The sequence below is a fragment of the Falco rusticolus genome, chromosome 18 (assembly GCF_015220075.1).
Source record: "Falco rusticolus isolate bFalRus1 chromosome 18, bFalRus1.pri, whole genome shotgun sequence".
In the NCBI taxonomy this organism is placed as follows: domain Eukaryota; kingdom Metazoa; phylum Chordata; class Aves; order Falconiformes; family Falconidae; genus Falco; species Falco rusticolus.
Genome location: NC_051204.1, coordinates 6,562,176 through 6,587,154, shown reverse-complemented (window position 1 = coordinate 6,587,154; position 24,979 = coordinate 6,562,176). Strand labels below are relative to the sequence as shown.

Here is a 24,979-nt window from a genome sequence, read left to right as displayed (position 1 = left end):
CCCCCCCCCCCAACCCCCCCGTCCCCCCGCGCTCCGCCCCCCCCCCACCCCCCCCCCCGTCCCCCCCCCCAACCCCCCCGTCCCCCCGCGCTCCGCCCCCAGACCCTCCCACCACCCCCCCGTCCCCCCCTCCCAACCCCCCCGTCCCCCCGCGCTCCGCCCCCAGACCCTCCCAACCCCCCCCCCGTCCCCCCCCTCCCAACCCCCCCCCCGTCCCCCCGCGCTCCGCCCCCAGACCCCTCCCCCCGTCCCCCCGCGCTCCGCCCCCAGACCCTCCCCCCCTTCCCCCGGGCTCCGCCCCCAGACCCCCCCCCTTGCCCCGGGCTTCGCCCCCAGACCCCCCCCTTGCCCTTGGCACCCCCTTTCCCCCGGCACAGCCCCACTCACCGAAAGCGGGGTGTCGGGGTGTAGGGGGGGGGCTGCCAGCTCAGCCCCTTGGTCAGCAGCTTGGTGAGGGCCGAGGCGGTGGCACGGGCGGCGGGTGTGGGTGCGGGGGCTGCGGCGGCGGCGTGGTGGCTCCGGCGCTGCCGAACCGGCGAGCCCACGCACAGCTTCACCAGCAGCCCAAAGAGCTCCGCCAGCGCCCGGCCCAGCCGCGACGAGGCTGCGGGGGGAGCGATGTGGCGCGAGCGTTAGCAGCCCCCGGCGATGGATGGGGGGGGGGCACCCCCGGAATGTCCGGCACCCAACCCCTAGGGACCCCCCACATGCAGTGCACGGGGCCCCCCAGAATCTAGTCCCCAACACCCAAGGCGCCCCCCCCATATCCGACACCCGACGCCCAGGGAACCCCCCGATGTCCAGCACCCAGGGACCCCCCCCTTCCATATCCAGCACCCAACACCCAGGCCCCCCCATGACTAGTACCCAAGCCCTGGGGACCCCCATATCCACCAGCCAGGGCCCCCCCCATATCCAACAACCAACACCCGGGGGTCCCCCCCATATCCACCCCTCAAGATCCCCCCCACATCCAACACCCACTACCCAGGGCCCCCCCCCATGCAGCACCCAACCCCTGGGGAGCCCCAAAACCCACCGCTCCGCCCCTGGGGACCCCCAAAGCCCATTCCCGCCCAAGATACGGGGCAGCCCCCAGCAATTCGGAGGGACCCCCCCCCCCCTTACCGGAAAGCAGGGGCTTGATCTGCTTGATGCGGGCAGCCATGGCAGGGGTGATCTTGGCCTTGGCCTTGGGGTCGGCGGCACTGGGCTCGTCCGTCTCCATGGGGGCCAGGGCTTCGCTCTCCAGCCCCATCCCCTCCAGCAGCCCCTGGGCGGGGGGGGGGTCGCTACCCACCGCCCCCCCAGGGCCTGGAGTCTCAGCTTCCCCCTCTGCAGGGGCGAGGAGGAGGTGAGCACCCCCAAAGTGCTGCTGACACCCCACAAAGAGCCCCCCTGCCTTCTAAAAAGCCCCCCCCCTCCTTCCTCTAAGGACCCCCGCCAGGAACCTACCTGCCCTCTTGCCACCCTGGGGGGGGCTGGGCGCTGCCTTCTCCTCCTTGGGCACCAGCTTCTGCATGTCAGCCTGCCCGAACTCACACCCTGGGGGGAGGCTGGGGCGGGGGATAAAAAAAAAATATAGGGGGTCACTGAGGTGCCCTGTGGTTTAGGGGGGCTCCTCAGCATCCCTCCACCCCCCAAGAGCCCCCCCAATATCCCACAGGGGAGGGGGTTCCCCCCTCGTGGTTTATTCGGGGATGCAGAGGCTGCACCTTGTCGTCCATGGAGTGCCCCCCCCTACCCTGCAGCCCCCAGGGTCTCCCCAGTCCCCCAAAACTCCCTGGGTGTGCCCCCAAACTCCCATGGTGCTCCCCAAGAACTCTCCAGGCCCCCAAAGCCCTCCCTGACCACCCCAAAATCCTCCCGGACACCCTCAAAATCCTCGTGAACCCCCCCCAAATCCTCATGAACCCCCCCCATACCTATTAGGGGTGCAGAGGGACAGCAGCACGGTGCTCTCCCACACCAAAGAGCAGTAGAGCTGACTCAGTTTCCCCAAGACGCTCAATCCCAACTGGGACCCCCACTGGTTCACCGAGATGGCCCGGATCTCACTCTGGGGGTGACAAAAAAGTTGATGACCCCCCCCCAAAACCTAAATGGGGGTGCCCCCTGCCACTGCCGAGCGCCGTCCTCCTTTCTTTACCTGCCCCACGCGGCACGTGTGGACGAACATCATGATGTACGCGTGAGCAGCGGTGAGGGCGTGGAGCAGGGGGGTGGCCTGCGCCGAGAGGGTGGCATCGGGGACACTGCCAGCCCCCGCCAGCTCCCGCAGCAGCACCGACCCCCCCGGCGCCTCGATGGGACGGTGGAGGGGCTCCAGCGCTGACAGCACCGCCTCCAGCTGCAGCAAGCCCTCCTGCAGCACCTTCGGCTCGTGAGACAGCGTCTGAGCGGGCGGAAGGACAAAATTCGGGTGTTATTGAAGGGCTGGGTAGAGGGGGACTGGTGTTTTGAGGGGGACGAAAAAATGGGGCGGGGGATTTACATTTGGAAGGGAGGAATTAAAATTGGGAGAGGAGTAAGAATTAAGAGAGGGAGAAATAAAAATTGAACGGAGAAGAAACAAGAATTCAGACAGGGAAATAAAGAGCTGAGAATCTACAAGAGCTGAGAATCTACAAGAGCTGAGAATCTACAAGAGCTGAGAATCTACAAGAGCTGAGAATCTACAAGAGCTGAGAATCTACAAGAGCTGAGAATCTACAAGAGCTGAGAATCTACAAGAGCTGAGAATCTACAAGAGCTGAGAGCAGAAAACAATTCAAACCCAGAGACACCAAAAATAAAATGAAAATAATTAAAAATAAAGAGAAAACAGATTAAAATTAACAGAAACAAGTAAAAGTTGAAAACGAAAGGGATTACGTTTGGAAGGAAAAAATAAAAACGGAAGCAGGAGAAAAGAAAACTGAAGGGAGAGGAAATAAAATCAGGAGAAGAAATAAAATTGGAGAACAGGAAACTGAGAGGAAGAGGAGTCAAAATTTGCAGGAGGAGGAATCACAACAGCAGGGAAAAAAAATCAAAACTGGGAAAAAGAAATTACAATTGAGAGAGAAAACAACTAAAACCGAGAAAATGAATGAAAATTCAGGTAAAATTAAAGTTTGAGAGGGAGGAATTAAAAAACAGGGGGGGGAAAATGGTGCCTGGCGTCACCAGGACGGCACCTGGTGTCAACCACGCGGTGGTATCAGCCCCCCCACCCCACCCCCCCATACCAGGATGGATTTGCAGACTCCGGCCACGGCCTGACACGCAGCAGAAGTGGGGAAGTCAACAGGAAGATTGGGGAGCCCCAAAATGGTGACGAGGGGGCGCAACCCCCGTTGGGCCACAAATTCCTGGCAGTGATCGTCCGTCGTGTTGTTGCTGAGGATTGACTCCACGAATTTCATCTTGGGGGGTGGAAATATGGGGGCGTCAGGGGAGAATTTGGGGTACAGGGGCATCCCCAAAACCCCAACAACCTCTTCAAGGGGGGGGGGTGAACCCCTTTTTTTCCTCACCACATTGAGGATATAATCCATCAGGGGGATGGGGATGCGCTCCTCTGTGCCCACCACCCTAAAAATCAAAGAGACGGCGATGCTGAGGGCAGCGGCGGCGGCGTGCCCCCCTCAAGACATCTCTTATTGCCCCCCAAAAATGCTCACTGCTGGCTGGGTTCGGCCTCGCTTTGCTGGGTAGCGCTGAAGCTCTGCATGGCCTGAACTTCTTCCTCCTCCTCATCCTCACTCGAGGCTTCCTCAGCAGCGTGGGGGGAGCGAGGGGGGGGCGCTGCCGCTGTCCCATCTGCTTTCTGCATCGAGGGCTTCTGGCAGATGTACTTGGGGTCCCGGCCCAGGCTGCAAATCTCTTCTAAAAGCTACAAAGGGGGGGGGGGGGGGGGGGCCTAAAATTTTAGGAGGAGCCCTTTGGGGGGGGGCGCAGTACCCCGAAGGCGTCCCTTGGGCGTCACCTTGATGATGGCAGTGGTGGCATCGGTCTTTAGGGTGGGTTGGTGCCGCATCAGCTCGTCCACGGCGCTGCCCAGGTTGGAGGCTGTGTCTCCTGTGGGGGAACAGACATTAAGAGGGGCCCCCCTGCTAAAAAAATAGGCGGGGGGGGTGTCCCCAAAATAAAAGAGAAGCACGCCAAGAAAAAAAGTAGCCCCTAAAAACAAAAAGCAGCACCCAAAAAACAGCAACGATAAAAAAAAAACGGTATGAAACCCACGGTGGCACGGCTGCGTGTCCCTAAAACAACAGTGAGGACGCTCTGCTGCCGCCCCCCTTGCTGTAAATATGAACCCCAAATAAATAAAGCCCCCCCACCCCCACCCCCCAGGCTCACCGAGGGGGTCAGAGCTGCGCCGGCGTCGCATGGCGGGGAGGTAATCGGGGGAGAGCAGCACCTTGAAGAGGCGCTCGAAGGGTTGGCACTGGACAAAGGATTGCAAACCCCGGGCGTTGAGGCAAAGAGCACTAAAAACGTTGGGTAAAGAACCTAAAACCTCTCGTGTAGCTGGTACCTTAATAAAATAAAAAAAAATAAAATAAGACAGAAGGCGGGACGAGACAGGGGGCAGCCCCACGGCACAGGCATAAACTCACGTCTTTGATGAGGAGAGCGTGGAGCATGACATCGGTCAGGCCGTTGTCCTGCAGGGAGGAGAGCAGCGAAGGCTCCTGGAACACGAAGACCGTCACCACCTCGGTCGCTGCGGCGGGAGGAGAGAGACGGGGGGCACTGAGGAGGGGGGGGGCGGGTGGATTTTTTTTGGGGGGGGGGGGGGGGGGGCGGGGCAAGAAATGCCCCAAAATCCTCTCCCACCCCCCCGACATCCACCTCTGTTGGGTTTTAGGGGCGAAGCTCACCCAGGAGGAAGAGCGAGGGGCCGTAATATTCGGCGTTGCTGATGATGTGCTTCAGCGAGGTGGGCAGTGAGCCGTCCATCACTTTGGGGGGGGGGGGGCGCACAAAAAAAGGTGGTGAGGAGATGATGCCCCCTCACCCCACCATCCCAGTGTCCCCTGGGGGTTGGGGACATTGGGAGACACTCACCGTGGCGGATGCCGTCTGAGAAAGCGGGATCTTGGATGGCTTTTTTGAGGAAATTCAGCATGGATTTGAGCAAAGCGGCACGCTGTGGGATGCACTGGACTCCTGAGGGGGTGGAGATAGGTCTGAGCCCCCCCCACCACGTCCCCAATGTCCCAAAGGTCAGGGTGGCACCTACCACCGCGCGGGGAGGAGGAGGAGGAGGAGGTGGTGGTGGCGGTTGCAGCGCTGGTGCTGGGCACGACTGCGGCATTTACTGGTGGCACCGGATCCTGTCGGGCTTCGGTTGAGGGACCGGGGCTGCTCTCCATGGCCACATCCGTCACTGCAAGGATGACGGGGACATCAGGGAGGTGGCAAGTGACATCGGGGTGGGGGATGACGTGCCCTTTCCCTGCCCGTTTGTTTTCTCACCCTCCATGTCCGTCTCCATCTCCTCGCCCTCGGGGAGAGCGGCGGCGGGGGGACGCTGCACCTTGGGCTTGATGACAAAGGGACACTCGCGGCGGCACAGATCCACCTCGTGCTGGGGGAGGAATACAGATGCTCAGCACCCCAAAAAAACCCCAGGGGGACCCCAAAATTGGGGTCGGGGTGCTACCTCGAGGCGGTAGATGAAGATGGAGAGGCCGCTGTGTGACTGGAAGGCAGCCATGTCGAGGTTGGTGATGAGATCCACCACCCGCACGGCTCGGGTGACGAAGGTGATTTGATCCTGCTCGTCCCCCAAGAACTTGATCACCTTTGGGAGGAGTTCAAAAAGGGGGTGAGGGCATCCCCAAAACATTTAGGGACTTGTCGCCACCGCCCATGGTTTTGCGCTCACCTTTAGCAGCGCTTCCATCATGCCGCAGGAGACCAAGGCCTCGCCGCCGGCATCGTAGCTGGCCAAGTGGTAGAGGAAGGAGAAGAGGGCGGTGGCAAACTGGTGGGGATAGGGCTCCATGGAAGGGTCTGGGGGCAGCAGGAGGGTGTTAGAAGTGGGTTAACCCCCCCCCCCAAAAATAATTCAGGGGACCCCCCCTTGGGATCTGTATGAACCCACCAATCATGGCTTGGATACAATTCCGAACTAAAACGGGAAGAAAACCATGGTACGAAGCGGTGCCGGTGCAGTCGATGATGCTGCTGAGTTTTGGGGTTCGCTCCAGGTGGACAATGGAGGTGAGTGTCCGCAAAGAAGCTGCCTTGATATCCTGGGGGGGAGGGCAGGGCACAAGGTGAGGTGGGGAGCATTTGGGGGGGGGCGGGGAGGGGGGCTAAGGGGGTTAATTTGAGGGGGATCCTCACCATTAGCTGCTTGTCGGTGATTTGGAGAACATCCACCAACTCCTCAATGAGGCCGTTGTAGAGGATGCTGTTGGCCGACTCCTGCAAGGCGTTGGAGTACACTGCGAAAAGAAGGAGGGGGGGGTGTCACCCAAAAAAGCCCCCCAGACAACCAATCCCCCCCCCATTAAAACAACCCCTGTCAAATTTAAAAAAAAAATAAAAAATATCCTTAATTAACACTAATTAAACCCCTTACCCAGGATGGAGATAGCATGGAGCCGGGCTTGCACCGCTTGTAGTCGCTTCTTGTGGTTGGAGAAGCCGTGGGCCAGGCGGATGTGGGTGAAGAGGAGCATCTGTGGCAGGGCCAGGAGGATTTGGGGGAGTCAGGGAGTATTTGGGGGGGGTCACCGTGGCCTGTGGTCCCTCCCCCGTATCTGTGTGTGCCCCCCTAAAATCCCCAGTTTCCACCCCCGTCACCTGCTTGTCTTTGGGGATGCTGTACATCTTGGTGAGGGACTCCATGATCTCCGAGGGGCTCTCCGAGATCTGAGAAGGGGGACGGAGAAAATCGGGGTGCGCAGAAAAAAAATACGAGGATGCAGAGGGAAAAGTGGAGAGACACAGGCTGGGGGGGGGGGGGGGAGCCCCGACTGAAGCAGGGCCCCCACAAATTGATGCCGCCGCCCCCGCAACACTCACCTTGTCCAGCTGCTCAATGTGGATGTAGTGTAGGGTGGTGCTGGTGGCCTGTGAGGGGTTTGGGGGGGAATTAGGGGTGGCCCCAGGACTTTGAGCTACCCCCCCCCATGTCCCCAAGTGTCCCCTGTGTCCTCAAATGTCCCCCGTCACTCACCCGCTTGTCCACCTTCACCTCGACGCCCGGCTCAGCGTAGAACTCAAAGTGGAGGGTAGTGGCACTGGGGGGGTACTTCTGTGGTGGTGGGGGGACACAGATGACACAGGGGTGAGCGGGGAGGGGACAGCAGTGTCCCCTCCCCTGGATGGCTGCGCTGGAGGACGAGTGGGACAAAAGAGGGGTGACAGTGTGGGGTTTGGGGATACTGGAACACAAGAGGGGTGACAGGATTGGGCCCAGGGCCAAAAGAGGGGTGACAGGGTTGGGTTCAGGGACACCAGGACATGAAGAGGAGTGACAGGATTGGCCCTGGGGACCCCAGATCACAGTAACGGTGGCAAAATGTTGTTGGGGGGCACTGGACATGATGGGGGGGGACAGTTGGGGACCCCAGTATGTGACAAGAAGGGACACACTAGTGGCGAGGGACCCCAGGGCACCCCAAAGGGACGCGGAACAGCATCGGGGGACCCCAAAACACAATGAGGGGACATGGGATGGTGTCAGGGGACCCCAGAACATGATGAGGAGACACAGGACACCAAGGGGAACCCAGGACATGACAAAGAGACAGGGGACGGTGTTGGGGACCCCAGGATGTGACAGGAAGGGAGAAAACAGTGTTGGGGGACCCCAGGGCAACTCGAGGGAACATGGGACAGCATCAGGGAACCCTGAGGGGCAGGAGGATGGTGGTGGAGGTCCCTGGAACATGATGGCAGAAACGGGACAGCACTGGGGACCCCAAGACACGACAGGGGGACATGTGACGGTGCTGGGGACCGCACAGTACCCCAGAATTGAAGCTCACCAGCATATGGAGGTCTCGGCAACACTCAGCCAACCCGAATCCATTCTCTTTTCCACCCCAACTCTGTGCAAAAGTCACCAAAGAAAAGAATCAACCAAAACATTGAAGGAACACTGGGTATAACCCCCCCTCCCCCCCCCCCCAAAAAAGGCATGAATGATGTCCCTCCCCCACCTCAGCCAGGTGCTGAAGACGGGAGAGGAGGGGGCTTCGCTTGTCAGACCCCAAGCGGGTGATATAATTGGAGCGTTTGCTGAAGACGTAGAGGAGGTTGAGCACCGCCAACACCACTTGCATATCCGAGGAGGCCAACAGCGTTGTCAGGTGCTGCGCAACATAAAAAAAAAAAAAAAAAACCCAAAAAACAAACCCAAACAAAAAAACCTATTGGGTGACAAATTCCACCTCCTACAACGCCCTAAAATATTTTTGGGGTACCCTTATACCTCGATGGAGCTGTAGAGGTGGCGGGAGAAGCTGTACTCGATGAGGAGCGCGGTGAAGTTGAGGAGAGCCAGGAGAAGGGCTTTGAGTTGCTCCCGTTCCGGGCGGTCGCAAGCCAACATCCAGGACATGTTTTCCACAGGTCGTCCTGCTTCTGCCAGGATCCCGTCGAAACGATCCAGGAGATCCACCCAGTGGTACAGCTCGCACTGCGAGTGGGTATTGGGGGGCCGTCGGTGACAAACGGGGGCCCCCCGGATATCTCAGGGGCCACAGTGGAGGCGCCCCCAAACCATTTGAAACCCCTACAGGTGGGGGGTTGGGCCCCATTCCCAGTTCAGGGCAGATTTCCTTATTATTCCGTATCGATAAAAAAAAAGCCTTCCCAGTATTTTGGGGGTGCTGGGGGGGGGGAATTGGGGTACCCCCCCTTGGTGTTTTGGGGAGCTCTGAGGTGCCTCCTTGCTGTTTTATAGGGGCTGGGGGGAAACTGGGGTGTCCCCCTGGAATTTTGGGGCTCCGCCAGCATAGAAGTTTAGAGCCACAACAGCCCCAGGGCAGTGGGAAAATCGGGGTGCCCCTTTAGGGGGGGATGGAGAGAAATTGGGGTGCCCCTCAACTGTTTTAGAGGGCTGTGGGCTGTCCCCTCGCTGTTTTAGGGGAGCTGTGGAGAAATTGGGGTGCCCCCCACATCGTTTTGGGGCTCCACCAGCCCCGAAGCAGTAAAGGGGATACGAAGGAACTGGGGTGCCCACTTTTGGGGGGGGCCTGTAGAGAAACTGGGGTACCCCCTTGGTGTTTTGGGGTGCTGTAGGGTGTCCCCCTGCTCCTTTAGGGGGGCTAGGGGGGAAACTAGAGGGCCTCTGCCATTTTTAGGAGAACCCTGGGGAAACTGGCATGTCCCTCTACCATTCTGGGGAAGCCTAAAAAAGAAACTGGGGCGCCCCCTGCCATTCTGCCCCCCCCCCCCCACCTGCAAGGGGCTGCAGGACATTGGGCTGCCCCCCCTCCCCATTTTAGGGGTCTTAAGAGAGGTTCAGAGCTGCACCATACCCAGGCACAGCAAGTTCTCCTTAAAGTTTGGCAGGTCTCTGTGGAAACCGGGGTGCCCCCCCCCCCCCATTTTGTGGGTGCTGTGGGGAAACTGGGGTGCTGCCCGCCATTTTGGGGGGGGGCTCCTGAGGCATTCACCCACATCACCCCCACAGGAACAAGCTGTTTAGGGATGAGCTCAGCACCACCCATCGGTTTGGGGACAATCCCTTGGAACCCCTTTAAAATTTTGGGGTTCCCCACAAATTTCCACCCCCCCTCGCTTTAGGGGTGTTGTGGTCCCCCCAGAAATAAATTTCACGGAGCCCTCGCACCTTCCCAATGTTCCATGTCTTGATCTGCTGCAGCTCAGCCACCAGCTGCTCATCGCCACATGCCTTCAGCTTCTCGATGAGGGCCCGGCAGTCGGCGGGCTGGGTTGGGGGGGAGGAGGACACACACAGACACACCCCGTGTCACTTCATGTCCCCATCCCACCCCTGTGAGCCCGCCCCCCCGTCCCTGAGCGTCCCAGACCCCCCCTCACCGCCTCCGTGGGGGTTTTCTTCAGCTTCGTCCGATCCACTTTCATCTTTGGGGGGGTGGGGGGGGGCGCCTCGTCCTCACGTTCCGCCTGCAGGGTGAGTGAGACAGGAATGGGGGGGGTGACGCTGCCACCATCTATCTGCCCCCCCCCACCCCACAGGGGACAGCAACGGGTCCCTTCGTGCTTTCAGCAGGACTCGGCGTCCCGGCAAGCGCCGCGGGCCGGCGGCAGCCGATGACGTCGCAGCTGCTGGCTGAACAATGAATGTGCAAAACCCCGCGGCAGCGTGGGGGTGTCGTCGTCCCTGTCCCGTACGCCCCCCCAAGTAAAACAGCTCGTAATTAGCACCGCCAGACTAATGAGAAGAAGCTAATTAACGTCCTAATTAAGGACGCCGTGACGGGGTTCGCCAGCGGCCCCCCCTCCGGTTGTGCCCCCACCCCCCCCCGGTGGTGCCGGCAGGGCCGGTTTGGTGATGGTGACGCATCAAATTAGGGGGAGGGCGGCTGTCCCTGAGGCATCGGGGCTGCCCCTCTCTGGGGGGGTGTTTTGGGGTCCTCCCCCTGTGATGGGGGCTGTTCTGGGGTTCTCCCTCCCAGAAAAAAGCTCCAGAAAAGCACCCCCTAAACGGTGGCAGTACGGTGACACGAGGCACCTGCGTTTCCTCCCCACCACAGCATCCAATTCCCTCATCCCCCTCCCTGGGGTGGTTTCAAAGCTCACACCCCCCCCCCCCCCAATTTTTAGAGATCTCCCCCAAAAATAGGGGGTCCACAACTAAAAAAAGGGGGTGCCTTACCAGGAATCACAACCAGTCCATCCTTGGTCTCTCGCCGCAGGGTGAGGCGGGGGGGGGAAGCTGGGTGCTTCTGCAGGGAGGGGGGGGGCAAAATTTGGGGGGGGGGTGTGAGGTCTTGAGTTTGGGGGTCTCCTGGAGTGGGGTTAAATGATGGGGAGAGCTGAGGAGATGGCTAAGTGATGGAGGGGAAACCCCCTAAATGGCAGAGGGTGCCTAAGTTAAGGGGAGCTGAAGGGGGGGGGGCTCAAGTCTTAAGAAAGGGTCCCCCAAATCACACGATGGGGCTTAAATTAGACAGGGGGAGGCCTAAATGCTGGTGGTCCATGGAAGGGGGACCTCTAAATCACCACAGAATACAGAAAGCAAAAGTAAATGGGGGGGGGGGGGGGGCAGGCTGAATATTGGAAAGGCACAGAAGGGACCCTTAAATCCTAAGGAGCTGAACAAGGGGGGGGCTACATCCCGGGAAGCTGGAGAAAGGGGACCCCTACACAGAAAGAGGCCCTAAATAAGGGGAAGTCACGGGCGGCAGGGCTTAAGTAGATGGAATGGGTACGGCAGTTTTCAAAACGCTGGGAGACCACTGAGGGTGGGCTCTAAGCGGTGGGAAGGCTTGGAAGGGGGCCCCCAAAGCACTGGAGGAGGCTTAAAACACCACGAGAAGGCCTAAATCATGGGGTTAGGGGGTGTAAAACACCGAAAGGGGTCTTAAATCACGGAGAGGGGGCTGAATCACGGAGGGGGACTGGGTAAGAATATTGGGGGGGCCCTAATCAAGGGGTAGCTGAGGGGAGAAAGGGCTCCTAAATCACGGGAGGCTTCTGGCGGGGCTGGGGGGGGACGGACGGGGGGGGACGACGGCAGGAGGGGGAGGGGCGGGCCCCGCATGACGGAGCCGGCCCTCCCCCCCCTCCCCTCTTTCAGGGCACTGGAGCCGCGGCTGGGCCGAGCCCCCCCCCTTCCCGCGCGGCCCAGCCGGTACCTGCTAAGGGGGGTGGTGGAGGAACGGGGAGCGGGAGGATGAAAGGGAGGGGGGGAGGTCAGCACCGGGCCCTGCCGCCTCCTGCCGCCGCCGCCGCCATCTTACACAGCGCCCCCGAGCCGCGGCCCCACCGAGATCCCGCGAGAGCGGCGAGTCCCGCGAGAACACCGCCGGCAGGGGCGGTGCCACGCGACTCTGAGGGAGGCGGGGCGCTGCCGGCGCTGCCCAATCAGGCGGCGAACGGCGCCGGCTCGCGAGAGAGCTCGGAGCGGGAGAGAGATCTCACGAGATTTCGTGAGGAGAATGGGGGAGGCGAGCGGGGCTCTCTCAGGGAGCCGCCTCATACCGGGGCTGGGGAAGGGGGAACGGGCGAGCCTCGCCCCGCCACCGACGGGCCCTATGCTCCCCCCGCCGGTATCAACACCGCCCCCTGCCATCATCCCCTCAAGCACCGGCACTCACCGGCGGGCTGAAGGGCGAGATCTCGCGAGGCGGTGGAGGCGGCAGCGTTCTCGCCCCGAAGCCTCGCGAGAGGCAAGCGGAGAGAGGCGGGGACAGGAGCGAGCCCGCCCCACAGGGAGATTGGCGGGGGAGGAGAAATGGGGGAAGGTGGGGGGGGTGGAACGGGGGCGGGGGGGGGACGGGGGGACACAGCGAGTGGCCGCCCCCCGAGCGGCGGTAACACGGCGGCGACGTACGAGGACCTCGCGAGAGCGCAGCTCTCGCGATAGTTCCGGCGGAGGGGATGGAGCGGGCTCGCGAGAGCGCTTTAGCAGCGCGATCCCGCCCGCCCATCTGCGAGATCTCACGAGAGTTCGGCAGGAGCGTCCCGGAGCCGCGCGCGAGGGGCAGGGGAGGGCAGTCCCCACGTGACCGGCCCGTACCGCTGGGTCCACCCCCTTTATTTGTTTAATTGTTCGTTAATTTAGTAAATTTTTTTCTCTTTTTTTCTTTTATTCTAACAAATACAAAAGTGGGGGCGGGGCCGCGGCCTCCGGACAAGCCTACAAAACCGGGGGCAGCCAATGGGAAGCGGCCCCGCTCCCGTCAATCAACCTGAAGACACGTGGGGGAGGGTAAAAAAACCAATGGGAACCAATCAGAGGAAGCTCCGCCCCTTCTCCAGTCCAGGGGCGGGTATGGCTCCTTCAACCGTCTCCTCTCTTGGCATCCAATGGGAAAGAAAGTCCCGCCCTTTCCATTCAGCGACAGCCAATGGGAAGGGGCAGTGAGCAGTGTCCCGCGCTGGCCGGGGTCTGGCGATAACTCCGCTTTTTGTGGGCGGGGCCTGGCATGGCCACACTTCGCAGCGCTGGCTGCAGGTGAGGCTGCGCCGCGGGGGCGTGGCCTGCCGCTATCTCCGCCCCTTTGTGGGCGGGCCCACAGCCAGCCAGGCCCCCACGCAGCAGCGCTGTCCCATAGCGAGCGAGGCAGAGGTGTGGGGTGCTGGAATGGGGCGTGGTCTGTCGCATGTTACGCCCCCTTGTGGGCGTGTCCTGCACAGACCCCGCCCCCGGATCTCACAGCAGCAGCTTCCCATTGCGATGGATCTTGAGGATCCGGCCCAGGCGCTGCTTGGCCGTAGCCAGCCCCTTTTTGGGGCGTTTTCCTGCAAAACCGGGGCCGCCTTCACCCACCATCCCCCACCTAATGCAAGGGATCCCCAAAATACCCACACACACACACCCCGACTTACCCTGGGTGGCGGCGGGCGAGGCGTGGGGGAGCCGGCGCTGGGTGAGGAAGACTCCGGGGGCCATGGGGGTGGGCGCACGCCCCGGCTGGGCCACCCCGAAAACCGCCGGCCCCCCCGGGCGAGCCGTGTACTCGTGGTCGGCCAGACTGGGGGGATACGGGGGGTCCGGGGGGGGCTCTGTCTCCGCTTCCCCACTTCCAAGCTCAGTTTCGGGGTCCCCTTCGGGCTCTTCTTCAGGTTCCGGCTCTGGTACAGGGTCCTCTTCTTCCTCTTCCTCCTCTTCCTCCTCCTCAGGGGAGGGGGGCGAGGGGGGGCGGCGTTTGGCCGGGCCCTTCCTGCGCTGCAGCTTGCGGTGCTCCTGGGGGGAGGGGGGTGGGGAGAGAAAAAGGGGGTGTCAAGGGAAGAAGCCCCAAAAACGTACCCCCTAACTGCCCCCAGACCCTTTAACTACCCCCTGAACCCCCCAAATTCCCTCACTGCCCCCAAAACCTACTCACAGAACCCCTAAAATGCCCCCAACCCCCTAAAATACCCCCTGAACCCCACAAAATGCCCCCAAACGCTGCTAAAATGCCCCCCAACCCCCCGAACCACTCAACTCCCCCTGAACCCCCAAAATGCCCCCAAGGCCCCCTGAACCCCCTAATCAACACCCCCTAAATACCCTCCCAAATTAAAATCACCCCCCAACCTCCCTCAGACCCCCCCAACAGACCCAAACCCTCCTTTAGAAGCCCAAATCCCTCCCTGTTAGCCCCCCCAACCCTCCTCTGCACCCCAAAACTCCCACCCTCAGCCCCCCCAAGTCCCACCTGCTGGGCCAGCTTGGCGGCGGCGGCCGCCAGCCCCGTCTCCACTGATGCCACCCGTGTCCCTTCCCGCACCGGCCGGCTCTGCCGTGGCAGCGTGGGGGTGACCCGGGCTGGAAAAAGGGGGGGTGGGGGAAGCACCCCAAAAAATAAAGGTAAGCAAATTTGGGGGTTCCTAGGTTGTTTTAGGCGGGGATTTGACCCACTCCCACCCCCCCAAAATGGCTAGGGCCCCCGAAGCCTAGCCCACTGGGGGTCCCCCAAACCCCCAAACTCTTTCTATAGCCTCCCCAAAGCCCCCAGGAACCCCGCCAAAGCCCCGGGGAGCCCGCCAAAGCCCCCTCCCAGCACACAGGGACCCCTAAACCCCAGCCCCACTTCCCCCATAGCACCCCAAAACCACTCGGCCCCCTCTAAAATGACACCGATAGCTCTCAGGCACCCCCAGCCCACCCCTCAGATCCCCCTCTTAGAACACGGGCACCCCCAAAAGCCAGCCCCAGCCCCCTCCATAGCCCCTCAAAACTCTTAGGGACCCCTAAAACCCCTCCTCAGGCTCCCCATATCCCCCCAAACCCCTAGGGACACCCAAAACCCAGCCCCAGCCCCCCCCAAAAGGACACCTACAGCTTCTGGGGACCCCCAAAACCCCTCTCCAGCCTCCCCGTAGCCCCTCCAAAACCCTTAGGTACCCCCAAATCTCCTCCCCAGCTTCTCCACGAGCTGATCTCCCCCCTCCTCCTCCAAAAAAGGGGGGGGGGGACCCCCACCTTTGGGGCTCCAGGGTGCGTCATCAGTGACTTTCTTCTTTTTGGGGAGCGATTTCAGAGCTGGATCATCCTCATCCGACTCTAACGAGGGATAAACTGGGAGAGCGGGAGAAAAAGGGGGAGTCAAGGGAGAGAATCAAATATTGGGAGGTCCCCCCCCTTGCAACCCACCCCCCAAGGAAACAACTCACTGTATTCGGCATCTTTAAAGCAAGCCCCCAAACTATCTTGTTCATCCATGCTGGCTTCGTCCTCGCTGTCCGTACTTCGAGGGGCTGGGGGAGGGCGTCGCGGTCCCCCCGAAATTCCAGGACCCCCCCGATCGGGTCCTGAACCCCCAGACCACCAATTTGGGGGTCCCAGGGGGGTCCCCGCCGGGAGGTTGGCCATGCAGAGCATGCCTTGGATGGCTTCGCGGGTGCTGGGGGAGGCAGGGGCCTCGCTGGAAGTGGGGGAGGGGAGGATTTTTGTGGGGGGCAAGGATTGGGGGACCCTCAGATCCCCCAGATCCCCCTCCCAAAAAGCCCACAGAGCACCTGGCAGCACCCCAAAACCCAGACATCCCCTCCAAGCTCCCCCCAGCACCCAGAGACCCCTCATATGCCCCCCACAGCCCCCAGGGAACCCCAAAGCCCCTGGGCACCCCCACAAACCCCCTGGGGACCCCCACAACACAACCCTGGGTCCCCCCATATGCCCTCCCCCCAGCCTCCAGGGACCCCCCAAACCTTCAGGGACTCCCCCAAACCCCCTATAGCCTCCCCCCAAACCTTCCCCTCCCCCCCTCACCTGAGTTGAGGGTACTCCGAGCCCCCCACTTGCCGACTGGCCTTCAGCAGGTCGAGGATGCCGGCTGCGCTGCCCCCTGCTCCCCCCTCCTCTTCCTCCGTCGTATAATCCTCCTGGAGGGGGTCAGGGGAGGGGGGTGAACCCCAACCCCCCCCCCCCGAAGCCCCTCAAAACCACCCACTGCCCCCCCCAGCACCCTAAAATGCCCATGCAACCCCCCCCCCAGCACCCCTAAATAGCCCCTCGAGTCTCCCCAGCACTCCGAAATCCCTCTGGGACACCCCCCACTGCCACCCCAACTCCCCCTAGCCCCCAAAAATCTCTCTGGGACCCCCTCAGTGCCCCCCAAAACCATCCACTGCCCCCCCCAGTCCCATAAAACCCCTCTGGAAATAACCCCAGTGCCCCCTGAACCCCCCCCCCCCCGCCCAAGTTCCCCCCCCCCCAGCACCTCACAATACCTCTGGGACACCCCAATCCCCCCAAACCAGCCCCCTGCCCCCCCCCATACCTCGATATCAAAGTCGACCTCTCCCGGCTCCCGCACCCGGTTGGGGTCAGAGCAGGGTTTGGCGCGGGGCAGTTTTCGGGGGAGTCCTAGGGGGGGGGATTTGGAGGGTCACCAGGGGTGACACACCCCCAGCACCCCCAAAGTGGGATTTGGAGGTGCAGGGTGGTTTCAGAGGGTGTTAAGAAGGGGTTTGGGGGAGGTTAAGAGAGGATGGGGGGATTAATAGAGACGGAGGGATTTTGGGGTGAAGGGGGGGGTCCCCGCAGCAGCCCTGGGGGGTGTTGGGGGTGCAGGGGGGGGTCCCCAGCTCACGGGGGAGGCGGCGAGGGCCACGGCGGGGAGGGGTCTCGTCAATCTGCAGATCCTCCTCTGAGTCCAGGTCCAGGGGTGGGCTGGGGGGGGAGCAGGGGGGAGATGGGGGGGGCTGGGACCCCCAACGTCCCCCCGGGTGGCTCCAGCGGGACCTGGGGGGGTCGGCTGGGGTAAGTGGGGACCCCCTGCACCCCAAAATCCATCTGAGACCCCCCCGCCGGCACCCAAAACGACTTTGGAACCCCTCCAGTGCCCCCCAAAACCCCTCCGAGACCCCCCCCCCCCCCCGAGACCTTCAAAACCATTCCAGGACACTCCCAGCTCCCTCAAACCCCCTCACCGAGCTCCACCATTGGCCAGGAGAATTTGGGGGTCCCCCTCTGAATCGGGGTCCGTCTCCTCTGGGCTGGAACTGGGGGGGTCAGCCTGGGGAAGGGGGGCACCCCAAAATTTAGAGGGAGGGTCCACCAAATCCAGCCACCCACCCCTCCGAAGTGCTCCTCACCTCTTCTTCCTCGTCCTGGAGGTTTGGGGGGGGCTTCAGGGTCCCCACCTCATCAGGGGTGCGAGGGGGCGGGGGGGGTTTGCAGAGACCCCCTTTTTTGAGGGGGTGATCTTTGAGGGGGGGTGGGACCCCCCGGGGAGGTCCGAAGGGGGACCCTGATTTCCCGGCACTCTGCTGGAAGAGATCCTGGTGGGGTAGAGGGGGTCAGCCAGGAGCTCCCAGTAACTCCCAGTTCCTCCCAGTAACCCCCCCCCAATGCTTCTTGACAACTCCCCAGTGCCTCCCAGAAACTCCCAGTTCTCCCAGTAACCCCCCGAATATCCTTGGCAACCCCCTATGTAACCCCCTACGATGCCCCCAGTGCCTCCCAGTCCCCTCCCAGTAACCCCAAAACCTCCTCAATACCCCTCCAGGACCCCTCTACACCCCTTCTGATGCCCCAGTCCCTCTCCCCAGTCCCTCCCAGTCACCCACCTCCACCAGCCGGATCTCCTTCGCCAGCTCCTTGATGAGCTGTCCGGGCCGGACAGTTTCAGGGATCTCATGTTCATGCTCCCCTAAAACCTAATAGGGGGAGGGCGGGGGAGGGGGAGTTATTAAAATAAATGGGGGGACCCCACCCCTAGACACACACACACACCCAACCTGGGCACCCACCAAACCGGGGAGACACCCCCAAAAACCCGCCCCCCCCGCCCAAGCCTGGCTGAACTCATCCACCCCATCATCTTTATCCACATTGTAGCCCCCCAGTAACCCCCCCCAAATTCCCCACAGCCCCCCCAGATCCCCAGGGGACCACCACCACCACGGGCCCCCCCTTTTACCTCTTTGCGGGTCCAAGCCCGGAAGGCAGCTGTCAACGCCTTGGCCCCATGAACCAGGTAGGCAGCGGGGTGTCGGCGGTTCTCCCGGAGCCCTGGGGGGGACCCCAAAATTTTTGGGGACCCCCCCTAAAGTACAAGATCCCAGGGTGGGGATGGGAACCCCAGGAGAACTCCAAAATAGGCTGGGACCTCAAAGATGTCCCCCAGACAGGGATGGGAACCTCAGAGGCCCCCCAAAAGTGAGCTGGGACCCCCAAGGCCCCCCATAACAGGGTTTAGGAGCCCCAGGAACCCCCAGAATGGGGTTAAGGGCTCCCAGGGCCTCCCAAATTGGGGGTCGGGACCCACCTCGGAAGGTGTCCAGGAGATGCCGCCCCACGTACCAGCAGATGGTCTCAAAATTGGGGAACTTGAAGAGGTCAGCGGTGCTGAGACGTCTCTCAATCTCGTATGCCCTGGCGGAAAGGGGGGGGGGCAGATATCAGGGGGCTCTTGGGGGCACCCCATAGCGACGCACCCAGCCCCACGGCATCCCACTGCCCTGCAACATCCTGCATCACCTTGCCGTGCCTTGCAGCCCCCCCCCAAATTGCTCTGCAGCCCCCCTCCAGAGTCCCTCAAAGATCCTCAAAACCCTGCAGGCCCCCTCCCAGCCCCCCAAAATCATCCTGCATCTCCCCAAACCACACTTTCAGACCCCCTCAGATCCCCCCAAAACCACACTGAAGCCCCCCCAAGTTGCCCTATAACTCCCCAAAACCCCACAGACCCCCCCCAAACTACTGCAAAGCCCCCCAAACCACCCCACAAATCCCTAAAACCCCACTGCAGCCCCCCAAAACACCCCAAACCCCCCAAGCTGCCCTATAGCTCCACAGATTGCCCCCACATCCCCCCCCAAACTACACCCAAGCCCCCTAAAGCCTCCCCAAACCACCCAAAAACCCCCAAGACCCTCCAAACCCACACACAAACACCCCACAGGCCCCCCCCAAAAACTCACAGCCCCCCCTAAGCACACCAACGGACCCCCAAACCCCCTCCCACCCACAAGACCCCTCCAGAAAACCCCACTTGAGCTGCATATCGATGTTGAGGCTGTGCAAGAAGTTGCCCCCAAAAGCCAAACAGTCAACGGGGGTCAGCACGGCATGAATCCAACCTGCCGGGGGGGGGGGGGGGGGAAAAGTATGTGGGGCAGGGGATCGGGGCAGGGGGAGTTTGGGGTCCCCCAGAGCCCCCCCTCTCTCCTTAATTACCGGTGGGGATGAAGAGAGTCTGGCCTTGACGGAGGGGACAACGATAACAACGATCGACTTGGTCACCAAAAAAAAGCTCGCCCTGGTTTCGGGAACTGCTCCAAGCCTCGAACAAAGCCAGGTTGGCCGCCGTGGGTCGCGCCAGGTAGAAGATCTTCTCGCCCTGCCGTGGGGCAGCCGTGGGGCAGCCGTGGGGCAGCCGTGGGGCAGCCAACCCACTCCAGGGTGATATGGGCACCCCAGGGAGGTGTAAGCAGCACCCAAAGGTGCCCCACTCTAAGTTTGGGAAGTCTGGGGAGCACTAAGAGACCCCTAAGGTGGTGTATGGACCCACAGGTGATCCCTAAGCCCACCCTATAGCTCCTCTAGACACCCTATAGCCCCCCTAACTCCACCCTAAACCTACCCTATAGCACCTCTAGACACCCTGTAGCCCCCAAATCCCCCTAAGCCCACCCTACAGCCCCTCTAGACACATCATAGCCCTCCAAATCCCCCCTAAACCCGCCTCATGACCCCTTTAGCCACCCTCTAGCCCAAGTCCCCCCTAAATCAACCCTCAAACCCCTCTAGCCCCCCCAGTCCCCCCAAATCCCCCCTAAATCAACCCTCAAACCCCTCTAGCCCCCCCAGTCCCCCCAAATCCCTCCTAAATCAAGCCTCAAACCCCTCTAGCCCCCCCAATCCCCCCAAATCCCTCCTAAATCAAGCCTCAAACCCCTTTAACCCCCCCCCCAGTCCCCCCAAATCCCCCTAAATCAATCTTAAACCCCGCTCTAGCCATGCTGTAGCTCCCCCAGCCCCCTGCCGTACCCTCAGGACGTGATACCAGACGGAGGTCCCCCCAAAATCGATGTGGAAGTCGGTGTAGCTGTCACGGGCCCCCATCAGACAGTATTTCTGCACGCTGGGACGCTCACACGCTGACTCCCGGGCCACAGGTTTCCACCCACGACAGTTTCCGGACGATCCGTGGCGTCTCCACCAGGTTTTGAAAGACTGAGGAGGAGTGTTATTGGGGTGAGAGACCCCTCCCATGGAGGTGGGGGTCCCCCTGGGCTGGGGGAACCCCAGGTCTGGGAGGGTAGGAGGTGCAGAGAAGGATGGGGGACCCAGCGGTGGGAGGGAATCCAGAATTTGGGGGGGTCCCTGGGGATAGGGGGGGAACAGGAGGGACTGGGGAGCGGGAGGACACCCAGTTTTGAGGGGGACTCAGGGTTGGGGGGGGGGGACCTCGGGGTGTTACAGGGACTGGAGGGACCAGAGATGTCCCATGGGGGAGGACCTGGGACGTCCTGGAGGTGGGTACTGGGGACACCAGACCCCCCCAGGGGGGTGACAGGGGAGGTCCCCAGGGTAGGGGTGGCACCAGGGGTGTCCCATGGGAGGAGACCTGGGATGCTGTGGGGGTAACTGGGGCATACTGGGAAGCTCCTTGATGACATAGGCCTCCGGAGGGATATGACATCAACCCCAACCGCGTGTCGGAGAACTCCAGGCTGATGACGTTGAGGACGCGGTCGCGGCGGGCTCCCCCCAGGTAGGCAACGAAATCCCCCAGCCTCATCCTGCAGTCAGCTTGCCTCCCCACATCAATCACGTCGATGATTTTCTCTGCCCCTATAGATCACCCCCACCAAAAGCCCCTATAGAAAAGTCAAGGGATTCCCCCCAGACCCCACCCGAACCCCTCAACTCACCCACGTAATGTCCACGTCCAGGGGGGTGAAGGTTGGGGGGGCAAAGTCTCCCCAGCCCCTCTTTGCGGGCCACCAGGATGGGGACGCTAAAGGTCTTCTCCTCCAGGTATTCCACTGTCAGCTGGGCGCCGCTCGGCCGCAGCAGCACTTCGTCAGCGCTGGAAGAAGTATAGAGGTCTGTATGGAGACCCTATAGCGCCACAGTGACCCTGCCACCCCTATAGGTCCTGTCAAGGCTTTTAGAGGGCAGCCGGAGGCGATTGTGGAGCACCTGGAAGTCCTACAAGGGTTTTGTAGGGGGTTTAGGGAGATTTAGTGATTTAGGCAGCTCCTATAGATCCTATAATGGCTTGACAGAGTTCCTATGGTTGTCTAATGAGCACTATAGCTCCTACAGAGCTCCTCCATGGTGCCCTAACGGGTAATGCCACCCCTATACATCCCATAATAGCTTAAAGACCACCTTGAGATGATTACGTGGTTTCTATAAGCGTTGTAACGGCTTTGTAAGGCTTCCACCACGGCATAACCACTCGTTGTAAGTTCTATACGTGCTTGTAACAACTCCATAAGTTTCTACAGGGGTCAAACAGGTGATGTAGCTGCTCCAGGTGCTGTAATAGCTGTATAGAATTCCTATACGGTGCCGCAACGTGTAATATAGTCCCTATAGGTGCTACAATAGCTTTAGAGAGCATCTTGTGATGGCTACAGATTTCCTCTTCCTATAAGGGCTTTGGAAAGGTCCTATAGCAGCCCAACAGCTGACGTCGCTCTATAGATCCTATAACGGCCTCCCAAAGTCTCCTGTGGTAGCCAGTGGCTCCCTACAACAGTTTTTATAAGGTTCCATATATGGTGTCCCAATGTGCGATGCAGCCCCCTATAGTGCCTTACAGCCCCTATAGGCATGCCAAGAAGCATATAGCACCTATAGCACCCCCACAGACCCTACAGCACCTATAAGGAGAGAAGCTGACACCCCATAATGGCACAGGGCTGCCCCCGCCCCCGCCCAGACCAGCCCTAAACTCACGTGCCACCCGTAAGTGGCGGAGACACAGAGCTCCCCAAGGGCCCCTATAGCGGGCATACGGCCCGCCTCTATACGTCCCCCTCACCTGGGGAAGGTCCGGCCACGTAGCTCCCGCACGAACTGGGCACTGCCGGTGCGGACGGGGCGACCCGGCTCCACCTCCGGAGGCTTTGGGGGACCCCGGCGGCGTTTCACTGTGGGAAAGCGGGGGCCGCGCACGTATGGATCCATACGGAACCGTGCACATAGGGACCCAGTGCCGTAAAGCCCTCCTGCGGTTAGGGGCGGGGGAACCAGCCCAGCCCCAGTCCCGTACGATCCCGTACGGGCAGGATACCAGTGGTCCCACACCGTCCCAGTCCCATCTGGTCTCATACGGCCCAGGAGAGGTACCAGCCCAGTGAGACCCAGCCCCATATATCCCCCACCCCCACCCGGCCCCACAAGGCACGGCCTCCACCCCACAGGGCCCTGCAAGGCCCAGCCCCAACCCCATACGGCCCCATAGCGGGAAACCAGCTTGGGCAGACCCACCCCCACCCCCACCCCGCTCCCCACACGTCCCCGGCTCCATAGGGCCCAGGTCCACAGGGGGCACAAGCCCAGGGAGGACCCACCCCACCCCGCCCCTCCCCATACGTCCCTTGCCCCGCAGGGCCCTATATGGCCCGGCCCCATCCCATACAGCCCTACAGGGGACTCACTGACGGAGGGACCGTGCAGCACCTCGCACTTGGGGCAGTGGTAGAGATCGATCTCCGCCGCCGCCTCCTCCTCCACCCCCACGCAGCTGCGGGGGAACCCCAAACTCAGGCCTCCCAGTACTTCCCAGTAACCCCCAGTACCCTCCCATCGCACCCCAAGCCCTAGAACCCCAGGCACAGAGCTCCCCATGCACTTCCCAGTTACTCCCAGTTCCTCAGTTCTCCCCAGTAACCCTCCCAGTATCTCCCCCCTAACCCCACACTCCAGTTACCACCCAGAAACCCAAGCATAACTGTCCCCAAATGCCTCCCAGTTACTCCCAGTCACCCCCAGCACCTCCCAGTGGCCCTCAAGTGCCCCCAGATCCCTCCCAGCGCCCCCTGCTCCTCCCAGTAACCCTCTCTTCACGCCTGTCCTCCCGACTCCTGCCAGTGCCCTCCCAGATTCCGCCCAGAACTCCTCAGTGTATTCCAGTGCCCCCAGACTCATCCAGTGCTCCCATCTCACTCTCTAGTCCTTCCCAGCTGCTCCCCAGTTGCCTTCAAGTCTCTCCCAGACTCCTCCCAGTCCCTCCTCCTCACTCCCGTGCCCTCCAGACTCCTCCAGTAGCCCCTCCTCACCCCCCAGTCCTTCCCAGCTGGCCCCCAGCCTCTCCCAGTACCTCCCAAGCAACAAGCAGTGCTTTCCAGTACCCCCCAGACTCCTCCCAGTGTATCCCAGTTCATCCCAATAGCCCCCCAGCTCCTCCCAGTGCCCCCTCCTCACCCTGCAGTCCTTCCCAGCTGCTCCCCAGTGCCATCCAAGTTCTTCCCAGTAGCACCCAGTGCTTCCCAGATTCCTCCCAGTAGCCCCTCCTCCCGCCCAGTCCCCCCCTCAAGTTCCCTCCCATTGCCTCCTCCTCACCCCAGTCCTTCCAGTCCCCCCCGTCCCTTCCAGAATCCTCCCAGTCCATGCCAGTAGCCCCTCCTCACCCCCAAGTCTCTTCCAAAAACCCCCCTACTCACTCCCAGGCCTTCCCAGCTGGCCCCCCAGCCTCTCCCAGTCCCTCCCCGTAGCCCCCCACTCCCCCCAGTAGCCCCCCAGTGCCCCACCTGCCCATGGAACCAGTCCTGGCAGCCATCGCACTCAATCATGAAGCGGGTGACATCGTAGGGCAGCCGGCACAGGCAGTATACGGGGCACCGAGGCAATGGCCCCCCCCCCTTGCCCCTATATAACCACCACACACCCCTATAGACCCCCCCACCCCTTCCCCCAGCCCAGAACATCCGCCCTACTGCCCAACAGGTCCCTATAACCCCCCTTCCCGTGACACCCCCCCCCCCAAACCACACTCTTTCAGCTTTTCTATAGGTGACCCCCCATAGAACACCCCCCAACAGCCACCCACCCCCTTTAGTGCTGCCCTATATGCCCCTGCCCCGTGAGGAGCAGCTGCCTCTCCCTATAGGGCTTAGGAGACAGAACACCACCACCCCCCCACTGATCTATAGGGGCCTGGGACACCCCTCTGAGGGCCTATAGATTCTAAAAGGCCCTGCGCCCCCCCTGAAAAAGGGTCTATAGGGCCTCCTCAGCTCTAAGACCCTAAACTACTCCAAAAACAGACTATAGGGTCTTGGCACACCCCTCCCCAAGGGCCTATAGCATTCCCCCTGCTCTATAGGGCCCTGGGATCCCCTCAGAAGGGCCTATAGGGCCTCCCCTGCTCTATAGGGCCCTGGGATCCCCTCAGAAGGGCCTATAGGGCCTCCCCTGCTCTATAGGGCCCTGGGATCCCCTCAGAAGGGCCTACAGGGCCTCCCCTGCTCTATAGGGCCCTGGGATCCCCTCAGAAGGGCCTACAGGGCCTCCCCTGCTCTATAGAGCTCTGGACTCCCCCCCCAAACGTCCTTATAGAGCGTCCCCAGCTTCGTAGGGCCCTAGGACACCCTAAAAGGCCCTACAGAGTCTCAAGGCTCCCCAAAAAGGGCCTATAGGCTCTCCCCGGCTCTATAGGTCCTTGGGACCCCCCCCAAAGGCCTATAGGGCCCAAACCCCCACCCCCAAAAGAGGCTTATAAAGCCCCAGCCCCCCCCAAGCGCCTACGGGGCCACGGGTTCCCCTCAAACGGCCTACAGGGCCCCAGCTACGGCTCTATAGGGTGTCCCCCCCCCCTCGCGCAAAGGCCTAGAGGGCCCCCGTGCTCCCTGCGAGGCCGACGCGTCCCCCCCGCCACCGCCCGACTAGGCCGCAGGCCCCAGCGGCCAGGCGCAAGGCCTC

At 61.6% G+C, this 24,979-nt stretch overlaps 2 protein-coding genes across 3 annotated transcripts; both read right to left on the bottom strand.

Annotated features, from left to right (window-relative positions):
- Positions 1 to 383: 383 nt before the first annotated feature.
- On the bottom strand, positions 384 to 12,372 carry LOC119158991 (E3 ubiquitin-protein ligase HUWE1-like). Of its 2 annotated transcripts, none has more exons than XM_037411496.1 (30): positions 12,261 to 12,372; positions 10,817 to 10,886; positions 10,018 to 10,104; positions 9,806 to 9,904; positions 8,441 to 8,647; positions 8,169 to 8,321; positions 7,995 to 8,057; positions 7,181 to 7,258; positions 7,027 to 7,074; positions 6,805 to 6,873; positions 6,581 to 6,680; positions 6,343 to 6,443; positions 6,098 to 6,248; positions 5,879 to 6,006; positions 5,654 to 5,794; positions 5,467 to 5,578; positions 5,231 to 5,377; positions 5,056 to 5,157; positions 4,869 to 4,949; positions 4,605 to 4,711; positions 4,345 to 4,522; positions 3,971 to 4,062; positions 3,666 to 3,877; positions 3,519 to 3,576; positions 3,231 to 3,407; positions 2,150 to 2,395; positions 1,926 to 2,059; positions 1,456 to 1,556; positions 1,129 to 1,335; positions 384 to 604 (listed from the first exon to the last, which is right to left on the bottom strand). In XM_037411496.1, exons 3-30 carry the CDS (start codon positions 10,060 to 10,062, stop codon positions 384 to 386), a joined length of 3,558 nt encoding a protein of 1,185 aa, XP_037267393.1. In that variant the 5' UTR covers positions 10,063 to 10,104; positions 10,817 to 10,886; positions 12,261 to 12,372. The 2 variants fall into 2 exon arrangements, with proteins under 2 accessions (XP_037267393.1, XP_037267392.1); XM_037411495.1 differs by lacking the exon at positions 12,261 to 12,372 and adding an exon at positions 11,799 to 11,919.
- A 715-nt stretch (positions 12,373 to 13,087) lies between these two features.
- PHF8 (PHD finger protein 8) lies at positions 13,088 to 24,000 on the bottom strand. The gene is given in 22 exon segments (XM_037411546.1): positions 13,088 to 13,407; positions 13,495 to 13,852; positions 14,307 to 14,416; positions 15,074 to 15,169; positions 15,265 to 15,515; positions 15,863 to 15,975; positions 16,374 to 16,459; positions 16,686 to 16,837; positions 17,026 to 17,111; positions 17,191 to 17,376; positions 17,665 to 17,754; positions 18,018 to 18,109; positions 18,366 to 18,472; positions 19,092 to 19,179; positions 19,277 to 19,439; positions 20,090 to 20,207; positions 20,209 to 20,270; positions 20,751 to 20,896; positions 20,977 to 21,134; positions 22,098 to 22,206; positions 22,717 to 22,806; positions 23,814 to 24,000. Coding segments are annotated over 22 exon segments (2,922 nt in total). The 5' UTR covers positions 23,986 to 24,000; the 3' UTR covers positions 13,088 to 13,318.
- Positions 24,001 to 24,979: the final 979 nt, after the last annotated feature.

Coding starts and splice junctions, on each gene's coding strand:
- LOC119158991 (XM_037411496.1), bottom strand. CDS start 10,062: ATGAAAGTGGATCGGACGAAGCTGAAGAAAACCCCCACGGAGGCG. Junction 6,444..6,580: donor CCATGCTATCTCCATCCTGG/GTAAGGGGTTTA, acceptor TTCTTTTCGCAG/TGTACTCCAACGCCTTGCAG. Junction 5,158..5,230: donor CTCCTCCTCCCCGCGCGGTG/GTAGGTGCCACC, acceptor CCACCCCCTCAG/GAGTCCAGTGCATCCCACAG.